At 45.6% G+C, this 13,802-nt stretch overlaps 1 protein-coding gene across 8 annotated transcripts in view; it reads left to right on the top strand.

Annotated features, from left to right (window-relative positions):
• The first annotated feature begins 135 nt into the window (after window positions 1-135).
• Window positions 136-13,802, top strand: part of OGFOD3 (2-oxoglutarate and iron dependent oxygenase domain containing 3) — a 50,147-nt gene continuing 36,480 nt past the window's right edge. For all 8 annotated transcript variants that reach the window (XR_011155837.1, XR_011155835.1, XR_011155836.1 and 5 more), the window contains exons 1-4: window positions 136-230; window positions 599-852; window positions 5,396-5,471; window positions 6,080-6,122. Coding sequence is in view for 2 of the 8 variants with exons in the window: in XM_069032984.1 (XP_068889085.1) it covers window positions 136-230; window positions 599-852; window positions 5,396-5,471; window positions 6,080-6,122 (468 nt within the window). In the remaining 6 variants the exon portion in view is untranslated. The remainder of the gene's footprint in view (window positions 231-598; window positions 853-5,395; window positions 5,472-6,079; window positions 6,123-13,802) is intronic.

Raw genomic sequence — 13,802 nt, 5'->3', positions numbered from 1 at the left:
TGCCGCCCCGCCGCCGCTCCCGGCTCTGCGCTGGATCCTCCGACTCCCTCTCGGCGGCCGAGCGCAGGCAGGCAGGCCGGCCGGCAGGCCAGGGTGAGGCACGCCGAGCTCATCGCTCTAGGCGGAGGAGGAGCGATGGCTCCGCAGCGCCGGGCGCTGCCCCGCGGCCCCGACAGCGCCGGGCCGGGGCCGGGGCTGGGGCCGGGCCGCGGCGGCCGCCGGCACAGCAGGTACCGGCGCGGGGCCCTGGCCGGCACCTCCTGCCCGCTGTCCCGGGGGCGGTGGTGCCCAGGCCCGGCGGCGCTGCGGCTCTCGGGGGAGCCCCGGTGGGGAGGCGGTCGCGCAGCGCCGGGCCCGGGAGCGGGAGGGAACCGCGTGTGTTTGTAAGGCGTGTGTTGTGCTCCAAACCAGGGGTCCCGCCGGGGAAGGGGCCGGGAGCGGGAGGGAACCGCGTGTTTGTAACTCGTGTGTTTGTAAGGCGTGTGTTGTGCTCCAAACCAGGGGTATGGGCCCGGGGCTCCCCGGTACCGGCCAGGGCGGTCCCCCCCCGCTCGGACTGTCCCTCGCTCATGGGGCCCGTTCTGTGCTCCCTCCGCAGCGCTAGGAAGGGCAGATTCCAGCAGGATCCCCGGGGAAGGTGGCTGAAGGCAGCGATCCTCCTGCTGCTGTCCGCTGCGGCCGGCGGCGGCCTCGTGGTGTGGAGCCGCCTCCGCGCCGAGGGTGGGATCCCCGAGGGGGGAACCCCCGGAGATGGGGTCACCGAGGTGCTGGCACATCGCAGCGACAACCTGCGCGACAAGTTCGTCGAGATCCCCTGCTCGGAGGACTACGACAGGCACAAACGATTTGAAGGTAACTGGACAGGGCTGTCCGAAGTGGATGGCGGTGCTCAGAGGGCAGGAGCGGCCTGGCTGCTGCCTGGGCCTGGGAACCAAACTTGGGCTGTAAAACTCCTGTGTTTGCAGCAAACTCCTGGTCACTGTCTCTTGACTAAAGCCCCAAACGCTCGTGCCCCTTGGGCCAGCCCAGAATTCTAAGTTGATTATTTTTCTGTCATTCCTACGTAACTCTCTTCTGAAACTGCTTTGGTTGGACTCTATGAAATAAACCTTTTGCTAAGTCTGTTTCTGGTTTCTTTCATACTCTGTTGATTCCTGTAATAGGCTTGTTGAGTGAGTTTGCTGCTGGTCAGTACCGTAGGGGGTGTGGAGTGGAACTGATTCAGGACATTGTCTGTGCCACCAGCATGCGGTGATTGTACAAGTGCCAGCTTCTGACACGCTTGTTCTGAGATGTGTGGCTGCCAGTAGCTTTGGGGGGTGCCTGCAAAGCACTTCTTTGTGTCTTTCAGCTGAGCCTGTTTTCTGTCAAATTGGTACCTGTTTCCCCTGGCACTTTTCTTTTTTTGGAGTGTTGGTGTTGGTTCTTCAAGAGACATGGAAGATTTTAATCTTCTCTACAAAGAGCAGTGAGAGTCTGACTTGCAGCTTCCATGGATGAGCAGTGCTGATGTTCTCTTTCAGATTTGCAAAGTGTGTTGTGGTGAACATTTTTAGTTGGTACAGCTGCCAGAGAGCAGCTCTGCTCTTGGCTTTTGTCAGCATGTCTGGCTGTGTGTTGACTGATAAGCTGATGGATCTACAAAAAGTAATACATCTGAGTTAAAAGTTTTTAGCCAGATTGGTGGTTGTATCTGGTTCATGATGTTGCTGAGAAAACACTTGCTGACACAAAGCTGGAGGCTGGAAGAAGCTGCTTGGAGCTGAGGAAAAGCAAAGGTGGTCAAGGGGCTGGAGAACCTCTCAGGAAAGCCTCAGGGTGTTGGGTTTCCTTTCCCTGGAGAGGGCTCAGGGAGAACACATCCCAGTACTCCAGTACTTAAAGCGAAGCTACAGAGGACAGAAGCTCTGCCTGTGCAAGGAGCTACATGGAGAAGACAAGGCACAGTGGGTACAGCTTGCATTGGGCAAGGTTTCATCTTGATGTAAGAAAGAAATCATTGCAGAGACAACAGTCACTGGAACAACCTCCCCAAGGATGCAGTGCAGACCCTGTGACTGAGGGTTTCCAGGGTGTGACTGAGCATTGTGCTGGGTAATCTTATCCAGGCTCTCTTGACCACAAAAAGCTGAACCAGATGATCTTAGGAGGTCCTTTCCCACCTGGGCTGTTCTGTGATTCTGTAATTTTTAACTTTCTTTGTGCCAGTTCTGACAGAAAGTGTTTGACAGGTTGCAGCCCCCTGTGCTCTTCAGGTGGCTGGTCCTGGTGCTGTTGGTCAAAAAGACTTATAACATAAACCAAAATTTAATATATGGTCTGGGGTCACATAGTTTTTCCTCAGTGCTGCTACTGAAGCATCTTTTTTTGGAGGATTCATCCTAAATATTATTTAGGCCAAGAAAACTGTCTTGGTAAGGTAATTTTTTTTTTTGACAGAACACATGAAAGCATATGTTCTGTGTTAACTTTTCATAATTACTATGAGGGGAAACTGCTGCTGGCTGCATTTGCATAGTGCAAGACCAGAGAAAACTGCAGCTGGAGATTTGGTTGTGATTGAACTGAGGCTAAAAGTCTCTGGATTCTGCTACTGTGGTGTTTGCTTACCAAAAGAAAGCCCCCAAACCAACAAAACCTTATTTTTGCCTCCCCTGGCTTGCAAGAGCAATTTTTTGAGCTGTGGACTTGTGGTCTGGGCCATCCCTCCAGTTACTCTTTTCATTGTTTCCTTTCTGTTCTTTAATTTTCATTCTATTCTTTTCACTGTAAGGAAAGCTGGAACTTCAGGGTGGGCAAGAGCTTCAAGCACATCTCTCCAGGAAAAGGAATGGACGTGTTCTTTATTTCTGGGGGTGTCCTGGGGAGCAGCAGGCTGCAGAGTGAGGTATCACCTCTTGGCTTTGTATGGGGACGATGGACTCGCCTTTCTAATTAGCTGTTCGCTGGGTGCTGCTGCCTAAGTGCCGTGATTGATTTGGGTTAGGAGCGTGTGAGCCGCTGTGAGCTGGTGAATTGCAGCCGAGCTGCCAACGAGCTCCGTGCTGGGCTTTTCCCCACGCGAGGGTGGTGATGAGCTGCCGAGGAGCTTTGTGTGTGTCCCAGAAAATGCGGATTATGGATCAGCTCGGCAGCTTTAGGCACTTGGGAAATAGGTTTCTGTCACTCAATAGCTTTTCATTCTCACTCTTTGCTCTGGCGTGGCACCCACAGCTGTGGGCTCTGTGTCAGGAGGAGACGCATTCCTGTCACTGCTCAGTGTCTGATGCTCAGCTGTGAAGTTTCCACAGCTAAAATGAGCTTTTTATTTATGCACCTGTCCCTGCTTCCAGCTGAACTTGGTGCAACTGAGCTTCCAGTTTGCTTCAAGTGATTTGGTAGCTGGTGTCAGAGCAGGATTTATTTCCATAGCACTGCCTGCCTCTAAACATGCTTCATACCAAATAAAATTTGCTATGTTTCAGAGGCCAAGCACTTAACTGATTATATTTGCAGAAGGTAGGGTGTTATATGAGCACAGTCTCACCTGCATTCTAAACTCTGTAGCCAGACCTTGGCCATTTCTGTTCTCCTGAGACACGTTAACTACTTACACCTACTGTGGCTACTGTGCATAATGAAACCTTATTTCTCCTGTGTGTTGACATTTTGTGTCAGTGCACAAAGCATCCATGGCCACTGCCCAGGAGACAGAGTTAAGGTGCTTTTCCAGAGACAAGGTCAGGGGAAGTGGAAAGCAGAGATGCCTGGAAAGGTCTAAGGCAGACTGCTGTGGGGATGGCAGCTGTAAGTCTTTGCCTGCTCTTGTCTGGCTTTGAGGTGGATTGTTCCCTGCCCAGGACAGGACATGGAATGAGATGATCTCCAAAGTCCCTTCCAACCAAACTTTTCTATGATCCTGTGCATCAGGGGAACATGTTAATGGAGCTTTTTCCTCCTGTGAATTATCTCTGTCTCAGCAGTAAGTGGTTCTTGGCTAAATACCACTAACTAGGAGACACTTAAATACCACTAAGTAAGTGCACTTTGGGCGCTTGGTCCTTTGTGTTACATTCTGGTTTTTGTGCTGAACAGGAGCAGGGGCCAGAGACAGTACTTGTGTTTTTGCATGTTTTGGTATGTTCCTCCTTTACCTTGATTTACCTGATAGCCAAAGCTGATGGTGCCTTATTAGATAACAGGATGGTTTTGTGTCTGCTGGGCACACATCTGTGGAAGCTACCGGGTACTTGCAATATTAATCTGAATTTCTCCTGAGATTCTCCAGGTATGCCTTTGACACTTCATTGTTCACATGTGCCATGGTCTCTAAGACAAAGAGGACACGTTCTTACTGCTAGAATTGTTTTCAGACTGTTCTGGTTTTTCCTTAGAATTCACCCAGTGTTTGTGCTGTATTGTTGGTACCTGACTGACTTTATGCTGGACTACATTTTTCTGTTTGTTGGAGTTTTTTCTCCATTTGGGAAAACTTACCCTGTTGCCTTCAGAACACCTCCTGCTTCCAGTACTCTTTGCCAGTTCTCTGTCAGAGACCCCAGACATGTAACAATTGTCTGAGGTAACCCTGTAGTTTTGCCAAGCCTGGACTCTCCAGCACCAGCCTTTCCAAAGGATAAGAGCTGTGCTGATATTTGCAGCTGGAAAAGGAACAAATCTCTTCTGAAATCAGAAAACTTTGCAGAATGTTGTAGAAAGGAAGCTCTCAATAGCTGGGTTTGTCCTGGAGTATTGAATTTCTCCTTTGAGTTTACTCCTTCCTAGCTCTTCTCTACTTGAACATCAGATTTCCCTTGGAAATTCGTACAAAATTCCTGGCAAAACTTCTATCAGCCTGGTCATTGTTATTAGTTGCTTTTGATCAGAGCAGACTGATGCTTTTGTCCTCCATGGGTGAATTGATTGATTTCTTTCCAGGAGTTTTGTGTTCTGATGAACAAATAATCCTTGAAGTGCCACTTAGTTCAGCAGCACTGAATGCTTTGGCAGGTGTCAGAAAACACACTCAGCCCATCTCTCCTGTGGCTTTACATCTGTATATGGATTGTCCCCAGAAAAGTGCCAAATGTAACATCCCAAGGTCTCTGGTGGCTCAGAACTGGTCTTATTTCTTCTTCTTGCCTGAAGATTGTTGTCAACCAGACTTATAAGAACTTTCATATATTCTTCACCTGGAACTCTTGCTGCTGACTTGTTATTCCCAGGAGCTTTTAAAATTTAATGTTAGATTTCTTAGCAATGACTTTTAGGAGAGCTTTTTTACCTTGCATATCCAAGCCGTGTGCTTCAGGAGTGACTTCAAGAGAGACTTTTGTGTGAAGTCTCATTTAAAAAGCTGCCCTTCAGGTGGTTGAAGTGGTTTCAATGGGTTCTTTTCTTCCTCTTTGTGTTGCAGGGTGCACTCCTAGGAAGTGTGGAAGAGGTGTGACCGATGCTGTAATCACAAGGGAAGAAGCTGAAAGAATTCGTAGGTAATTTTTCTTTTAGCTCAAACTTTTAAAAGCACTGACTTCAATGACATTGTGCCAGTCTGAGGTGTAGGATGGGTGGAGCAGGATGGGTTAGACTGGTTAAAACAATGGAATTTTTGTTATTAAAGCCATTTTCCATTTTTACTGTAATGGGGGCAGTTCTTTCACACAGAATCTTCAGGTCTCTGAGGGGCGTGAGCACTTCACAGAAAGAAAGGAAAATTAATTAAATAAGTTTTAAAGGACTTTCACTTGGCCTCCATTTGGCCTGTAAAAGCAGAACAAAACAATGTAAGCTTTATTGCAGCTGTGTCTCTGTCTGGGTAATCACCAGCTGCAGCTGACCCTGTAGTCCTCTGCGAAGGGACTGTTTTCAGGGTATTTTTGGGATTTGTGGAAGGGAGCTGCGAGCTCAGAAATGTTCTACAACACAAATATTTTATTTTCATGAAGGGCTTCTAAGAAATAGGAGCTTCTGTTAACTCAGTTGGGTTATATCTGATGCATCAAATACCGCTTACTGAGGAGTTAGGTGTTGTAAATAAGGACATTAAAGGACAAAGTAATCAGACTTCAGTTCTCATCTGAGATTATTGTTTTGCCTGCAGAATAGCAGAGAGGGGACTGTCCTTGGGAGGATCTGATGGAGGGGTGAGCAGTGTCCTTTTACTTTCTACATTATTTTACTGCCAAGGCAAGATTATAAATGCATTTTTTTGGGGCTGAGGTGAGGAGATGGAGATTTTTTTCCTTCCATTCAGACTTGGAAAAAAATTGGTTTGGAAAGTTATTTTCCATTAATAATACATCTGCTAGCAGTGTAACTCCTGACTTCTGCAATACAGTTGCCATTCTCTTGTATTTATTTATTTATTTCTAGCACCTCTCTTGAACTGATTTTGTCTTCATCTGTGTTATAAATGTACTGTGGTATTGGCTTTTTGCATGTTCCATAATTGTTATGGATGGATGGTGATGTAGGTTTTTTTCATGTTCCTTAATGTTAGAAAAGCTTTGCCTGGGTTCTGTAATGCAATGCTGTAGAATGGCTGCAGTTTGTGTGGCCAGTTTGGGAAGGATCAGGGATCTTCACATTCCTGGAAAATCTTATCAGAAGAAAAAAAAAAAAACCCAATGGAGCCAAGGAAGAAGATAAGACTGATAAGATGATACTCAGCAACTCCAAAGGATTACTGAATGATGCATGATGGTGATGAAGACGAAATAAGTGCTGTACTTTTAAAGCCAATCTTTTGGATGTAGAGTTGTGCCTTTGGATCTCTGCCGAAGGCATAACGCCCTGTGAAAAACGAGGTTCACTCTCCTGTGAGAATTTAAAGGGTTTAATATAAAGACAATAAGAGACACATCAAATAAAGCAAAGGGGTAACGGCCAGGTGCCTTGGCGCTCTGCCAAGAGCACACCTGGTGCTCGAGGTGAGTCCTTTTTATACCATTTTTTACTGTCTGTTCTTTGTGCATATTCAAACTTTTCCCGGAGCTGTTCTGCATGGCCACTCCTTGGTCCCGCCTTTTTTAGAGCAGGCGTATTCTTCTGCCTTGTGGTTTTATTTCTTTTGATTCTTGGGGTTGGGCTCGCCAGGTGAGAGTTGATAGTAGGGTGGATCTCTCAATTCTCCAGACAGTCAGGGCTGATGGCAGCTTTGGCCTCTTTGCCTCCCCCGGGCAGAGCGGTGAGAGCGGCTCTGGCCCCCCTGGGACCCCGTTCTTGGGGCAGAGCAGCCTTTGGGCCCCTTTGTTCCCTGGACAAAGTGCTGATCAGCAGCTCCTTGGGCCTCATCCTCTGTCCGTTTGGAGGTTCTCTTACGTGCTCACCCTTGCTAACATTCTTGCTAAAAAGAGAGAAAACTACATCCACACAGCAAAAAGCATTTCTAACATTATATAGTATCTACCTTTATACTTGTGAGAAGCCAAAATTACAGTATCTGTTTATAGCAGCCCTTTTTGCTGTTGTCTCCTAATTGTCCCTTTTATTTAATTCTCTTAAAATTTTGCTAAGAGGGAGCCTCGTTTTTACCAGCGCTGATCCCTCTGGCGGATCCCTCCGCGGGCAGGACCGCATCACAAATAGTCCCTCCTAGTGGATCACTCCGCGTGCGGCCGCATCACTGCTGATCCTTGCGCGGGCAGGACCGCATCACAAATAGTCCCTCCTGGCGGATCACTCCGCGTGCGGCCGCGTCACCGCTGATTCCTCCGCGGGCAGGACCGCATCACAAATAGTCCCTCCTGGCGGATCACTCCGCGGGCGGGCCGCAGCACCGCGGATCCCTCTGTTATAAACGTACTGTGATGTTGGCTTTTCGCGTGTCCCAGAATTGTTATGAACGGATTGTGGTGTTGGTTTTTTCATGTTCCTTAATGTGAGAGAAGCTTTGCCTGGGCTCTGTAATGCAATGCTGTAGAATGGCTGCAGTTTGTGTGGCCAGTTTGGGAAGGATGGGGGGGGGGGTCTTCACATTCCTGGAAAATCTTATCAGAAGAAAAAAAATAAACCCAATGGAGCCAAGGGAGAAGATAAAACTGATAAGATGATGCTCAGCAACTCCAAAGGATTAATGAATGATGCATGATGGTGATGAATACGAAATAAGCGCTGTACTTTTAAAGCCGATTTTTTGGATGTGGAGTTGTGCCTTTGGATCTCTGCAGAAGCACCCGGCCCTAACGCCCTTTTTGCTGTTGTCTCCTAATTGTCCCTTTTATTAAACTTTTCTTAAAATTTTACTAAGAGTGAACCTCGTTTTTCACAATCTGGAAACAGTTGCTGTAGCAGAACTGCAAAAGTTTGACTTCTGAAAGTAAATTACAGTGGTTCACAGCATTATGTAAAGATTGGTTTTGTGTAGTGACAAAAGACCCATGTAATTTCTTAAGGAGACCTTGGAATAATATTCTTTAAATTGCAAGAATCCCACTTCTCTTTAACGGGCGCATTTATTTTAATTTATTTATTTTAATCTTTGTGTTCAGAATGTTTTTGTGTGTGGACAGGAACTGTTTCTTGAGTATTTGTAAGCACAGCCACTTCTTTAGGCTTCTGCTGAATTAGGGCATATATTAGCAAAAAAAGTAGAAGGGTTTCAGTGGAAAAAAGACTTTATTGTCCTTGTCATTGCTGAGAAAGATCTGCAAATAATGCAAACTGGGAAACTTAAGCAGTGCTGCCCATCTCAAACAATGTGCTTAAACAGTTTAGCATTCTGTGTTCAGTTCTGTTGGGATCCCTTGGATTTTTTTCAGTTCTGTGGTTGCATAATTTGCCACTTTCCCTGCATTGCTCTGCCTGTTGGGACCCCCAGTGTGGCTCCTGGGGCTGCCACGTGGGTTTCCTCTCCTCTGCTTTTGGGAGCAGGTGTGATTTTTCATTGCTCTCCCACAAAGAGGGATTAGAATGGCAAGGTGGAGCACACAGAGCTTGGATCTGGAGCACAGAAAGGTGTTGTCCAGCTGGGGGTCAGGAACTGGGGAAACTGAGGCAGAGAAAGCTGGGAAGAGATGAGAGGGGGAGGTAAACACTGCTCAAAGCCCAGAGCTGGGCAGGGGTGCTGAGCTGGCTTAGTTGGACAACAGGCCAGAGTGACAGACAAATATAAATCCACCATCTCTGTTATTTTGGAAGCTTCATTTTGCCTTTTTTTTAAAGGGGAGGGAAATGAGGGAAAGATGATTCTCTCTCTGCAGTAAAATAAATCTGTTAAAAATCTAATGTCCATGGAGAGGTCTGGGTTCTGAGCCAAGCCTTCTCACATGTCTCATCATCTGTAAATGTGAGGAAGTTCTTGTGTGCTCTTAATCCTTAGGGAAAGGTTCAGGAAGAAAGTGAAATGCTGTATTGAGCACTTACCCAAAATAATGGCTAAAAACTGAAAGATGTTAGAAACAAGAGCTGACCAGTGTTGCTGGGAAACTGTAGAGTCATAGAATGGATCATAGAATGGTTTGGGTTGGAAGGGACCTTGAAGATCATCCAGTTCCACCCCTTGCCATGGGCAGGGACACCTCCCACTATCCCAGATTGCTCTAAGCCCCGTCCAACCTGACCTTGGGCACTTCCAGGGATCCAGGGGCAGCCACAGCTCCTTTGGGCACCCTGTGCCAGGGCCTCCCCACCCTCACAGGGAAGAATCACATTCAGGAGAAGCCTTTAAATACACTCTCCTTACCTAGTTTCTTTTATACCTCTTTCTCTTGTGCTGCCATTTTCCTCTTCCTTTCCCCATGTGCCAGCCCATATTCCCAGAGTCATGGAGCAAATCTTTTCCTGGCAGTGCTGTCCTGGCTCTCAGATACCATTGGATCCTGCTGCCTGTGTGCTGATGGGCTTTAGGTGAAACTGTCTGTTTTCATTTGAGCCTTTCATCTTTTCCAGTCTCTTACCCACAGAGCATACAGAATGTTTCAAGCCTTAGTTCATCCAGCTATGTGTGTATCCTCCCAAGCTTCCAGCCACTTGGAGTAGGTCTGGCTTGTTGCTTTAGATTTCTTTGGCTTTAGAGTGTTTGGATAATTCTGTCCAATTATGTCTGCTGTAAGACTAATTTTTCCTTTAAAATACCTCAAAATTACTGTTCAATTATTTTAAATTCTTTCTTTAGCCACTTTGTTCTTTCTGCTATTCCAAATAAAACTTCTGCAGGTTTCTATTGCGGTGCAGACTGCATTTTCATTGCCTGGGGTTTTCCTCTTAACCCCTTTGTAAGCAACATGTCTGGGGTTTTTTTTTGTTTTTTTTTGCCTGTCATAGTTGTTATGTTTTGAATTCTCAGAAGTGGATTTGTGTCTGTGTGTCTAGATATAACTTATTGATTTAGAGGTCTAAACTTGCGATTTGTGACTTTGTCAATTCTGTCCTCCCTTTGTTTGCTGCCCTTCACTGGAGTACTGGAACATAGCACCAAAACTTGTTTCCCATTTCATCTTTTTATCTTGAGAAAGTCTTGACAAACATCTGAATTATTGAGGCTTCCCGGGGGTCACACTCGAATTGTCATGCTGAGCTTTCTTATCTTCCTTTCTAACTTTTCCTGGCTTTATATTTATTTAAGCAGACACACAGAGAGTGAAGCTAGAGGGGCCATGGTAATCTTCTGGTCTATCTTCCAGCAGAATCCAAACAGGAATATCTTCTCCACCAGCAAGCTGCTTTCCCTTGTACATCTGTCTCTGTAAAGTCATTTTATACTCTGTTTCTTATTCACAGAGTGGGAATTGCATTAGTTGTCTTGATGTTTGCCTCAGCTTAGGTTTTTTCTTCTTCATGTAGATGACATTTCCCTTTTCAACCTTCTATGATTTTATAATTCTTCCCTCCTTAATATTTTCCTGCATGTCACCCCTGCTTGTGTGAACACTTCAGTCCTGACTCATCCGCTCAGGTGTTGTAGGAGCTGCTGTCATAGCAGCCCTCTGGTGTAAATGAGACAACTCATTTACTATCAGACCTATTGGCATTTATTTCAAAGCCCCAGAAAAGAAATCCCTTGGTGAGCCAGTCAGCTGCAGTCTGTGTCCTGCCTTCCAGCAGAACTGGCAGGAATAGGCACCCAGACCTCCCTTTGCAGGGGAGAATTAAATTGTTTAGTCACTGGGAGAAGCAAACAAACTGTGCTGCCAAACAAGGGGTTCTGGTGTGGGCCCTCCAGCCCAGTGGCTCTGCAGACTTATCCCTTGTTCTGCTTTCAGCCCTCTCAGCCAAAATCTGAAGTCCTCAAAATGCTGCCAGCTCTGCCTTTTTAAGGGAGGACATCAAGCCTGTGCAGAATGCTCATCCTATCTCACACCTCTAGTGCAGGCTGCAGAGTTTTCTTCCTTCCTAATTAGCCTCCTGATAGTGCATAGGAAGCACCTATCAGGGGTGAAAGATGCACTTGGCAGCATCTTTCACCTTCCTTCCAGCTCTGTGTTGGTGTGATTATCTTGGCTGATAAGATAAGGAAGCTGGAGAGGAACTGGTTGTGTCCAGTCTGTATCTGGTGTAAATTCGTGCTGGACTCTGTAGCCAAATACTGCATTTAACTTCCCCAGCAGTAACCTGAACCTCCCCCAGGCTGGCTGAGTGTAACTCAGACTGGTTACACTGGTGTCTCCTCCTTAATCAGTGTAATTGGAAAAGGCATTTCCCTAAGAGCTGAACCCTTGTCTGTCTGCTCGTGCTTCCAGGAGGGAAGGGTGTTTGAAGGTGGGATTGTTCTGAAGAGTGTGTGCAAGGCTACCTGCAGTGACACCACCTTTGCTGTGCCCATGTAGAACCTCCACTCTTGTCCCTCAGCTGGAGCATGTGAGCATTCCCACAGGAGCAGTGGGGCAGGGTTTGGAAGCTACCAGCTCCTCTAAAGACAAGTAGAAATAAGTTTTCTTTTCGTTTTTCTCCTTTGGGGAGTGTGTCTGCTGCTTTCTTTCAAAGTATCACATAAAACCTTTTACAGGCTGGAGGAACTGGTGTGGATGTGAACAGGTATTTAATGGCTGGCAATCCTTTCTAGTGAGGAACAAAGGCAGGGTCTGTCAGGCTTTCCAAGATGGGAAAATTGATCCTTTTTGCCATGTGCTGAGAAGTGCTGGGTACTTGCATATTCTTTTTGAATTCTTTTAGCAGTAAGAGGGTAGAGAATATGGGACTAACAGCACTGAAGGTCCAAAAGAACATATGTTTGTACTTTTTGTTTTTTAAGGAAGCTCTGTTTCACTTCTATAGAGTTCTGTAAATCAAGATACGGGGGTAATTCTGTCAAACAGTCTGTCAGAAATAGGGGTGTGGGTGTGTGTTTGCCATCTTTAGACAAACTTTGTAGACCTTTCAGCCTGGGAACACTGTCCTGAACTGCACACTGGCCCTTGATCAGAGAGGGGGACTTGAGGTAACCAAGATTTGTTCTCAGTGTCAGAAATGATGCTGAAAATATTTAATATTCTGAAGTGATGGAGGCCAAAATAGATGTGTTCGGGTTTCTTTCCTAGGTGGCTGTTAAACAAAGAGCTCTGTGCTCATGTATAAGCAAGTCCCTGTCTTGGCATGCAGTTGTTTTCCCCTGTCTGAAACAACCCTGGAGAATGTCCTTTCTTTTTCAGATGCCCTCTCCAGCCTTTATCTGGCTTTTCTAGGCTTTGTATTGTAGCTATTGCCTTCTCAGCTATGAGTAATTACAATTCTTGGGGGTGTCTTTTATTGATTCATTTTGTTATTTTGGCTCTTCCTAACTGTAATCATCTGGAGGTTGGGGAGTGAGAAGAAACATGTAAGTTTGAGAAGCATGTGGGAAGAGTTAGAAAGGCAATTTGTTTTTAAATTCAATTCATCTTCTCAGCTGTGTTGTGCTACTTCTTATAATCTACTTTAATATGGTCACAAAAATATTTTTGAAGCTACACAGGAGCAGTTTTACTTCTAGTTGTGGGTTAGATTTTTGTGCAGAACCAGAATCCAGTAAATGTAAGTATTTTGCTTCTGAAGCTTGAGTAAAGCTTAATACAAGAGCTGCTCTTGCACAAGTGTGAGATTACTTGTTTTCTTAACAGTTCTCTGAAGCTTTTGGAGAACTTTGGGAAGGGCAAATCTGAAAAGCTCATGCTGTGTCCACTTGAATAACTTATTACTTTGTGTATTTTTTCAAAGGTTATTTGAGTAGGTTTATTAAAAAAAGGTTGTTATTATCTCTTGTAATAACAGATGTTAGTGGGGTTCCCCTGATTCAGCTCTGGAGCTCAGAGCAATTGAGGCTGCAGAGATTTTCTGAGGGATTGTTACGAGGGTGTTCCTCTGTCACCAGTGTTAATTACTGCTGGGATTTTGTTAGAATAATGTGAATGGTCTGTGGTGCATCAAAACAATGCCAAATTCCAAGATGAGTGCCCAGATATTGTACATCAGAGATGTCATTACTTCAGTGCCAGTCAGGCACTGTTGCTATTTGATATTTCCAGTGTAAAAGACAAAAAGACTTCTATCAGACAGTTACATTTTTAAATACTTTTGAACTGATACAAAACAAACATGTATTTTGTGGACAGCAGGGGACATACAAAAGGGGACTTTATTCAATTTAGGGAAATATTATAAAGTCCTGTGAGGTAGTCTCTATCCTGGCAAGTCTGAATTCTAATCTTTGCAGCTTGTTGGGAGCTCAGCAGAAGAGTTTGGCTTGAATTGGATGAAGAAATGGATTGGATTTTCATATGTGAAAACTTTTCACTGTGTGGTTTTCTTTTACAGCAGCTTAGAAATTGAGGAAAAGAAAGTTTGGCTCGAGTAAGCCTTAGAATTCTAATTGTTCTTTTAAACAGACTTTTTAATGTCTGTATTAAATA

The sequence above is a fragment of the Aphelocoma coerulescens genome, chromosome 18, assembly GCF_041296385.1.
Source record: "Aphelocoma coerulescens isolate FSJ_1873_10779 chromosome 18, UR_Acoe_1.0, whole genome shotgun sequence".
NCBI classification, from domain to species: Eukaryota; Metazoa; Chordata; class Aves; order Passeriformes; family Corvidae; genus Aphelocoma; species Aphelocoma coerulescens.
Note: the sequence above shows the minus strand (reverse complement) of the source record. Positions and strands in the feature narration are given on the sequence as shown.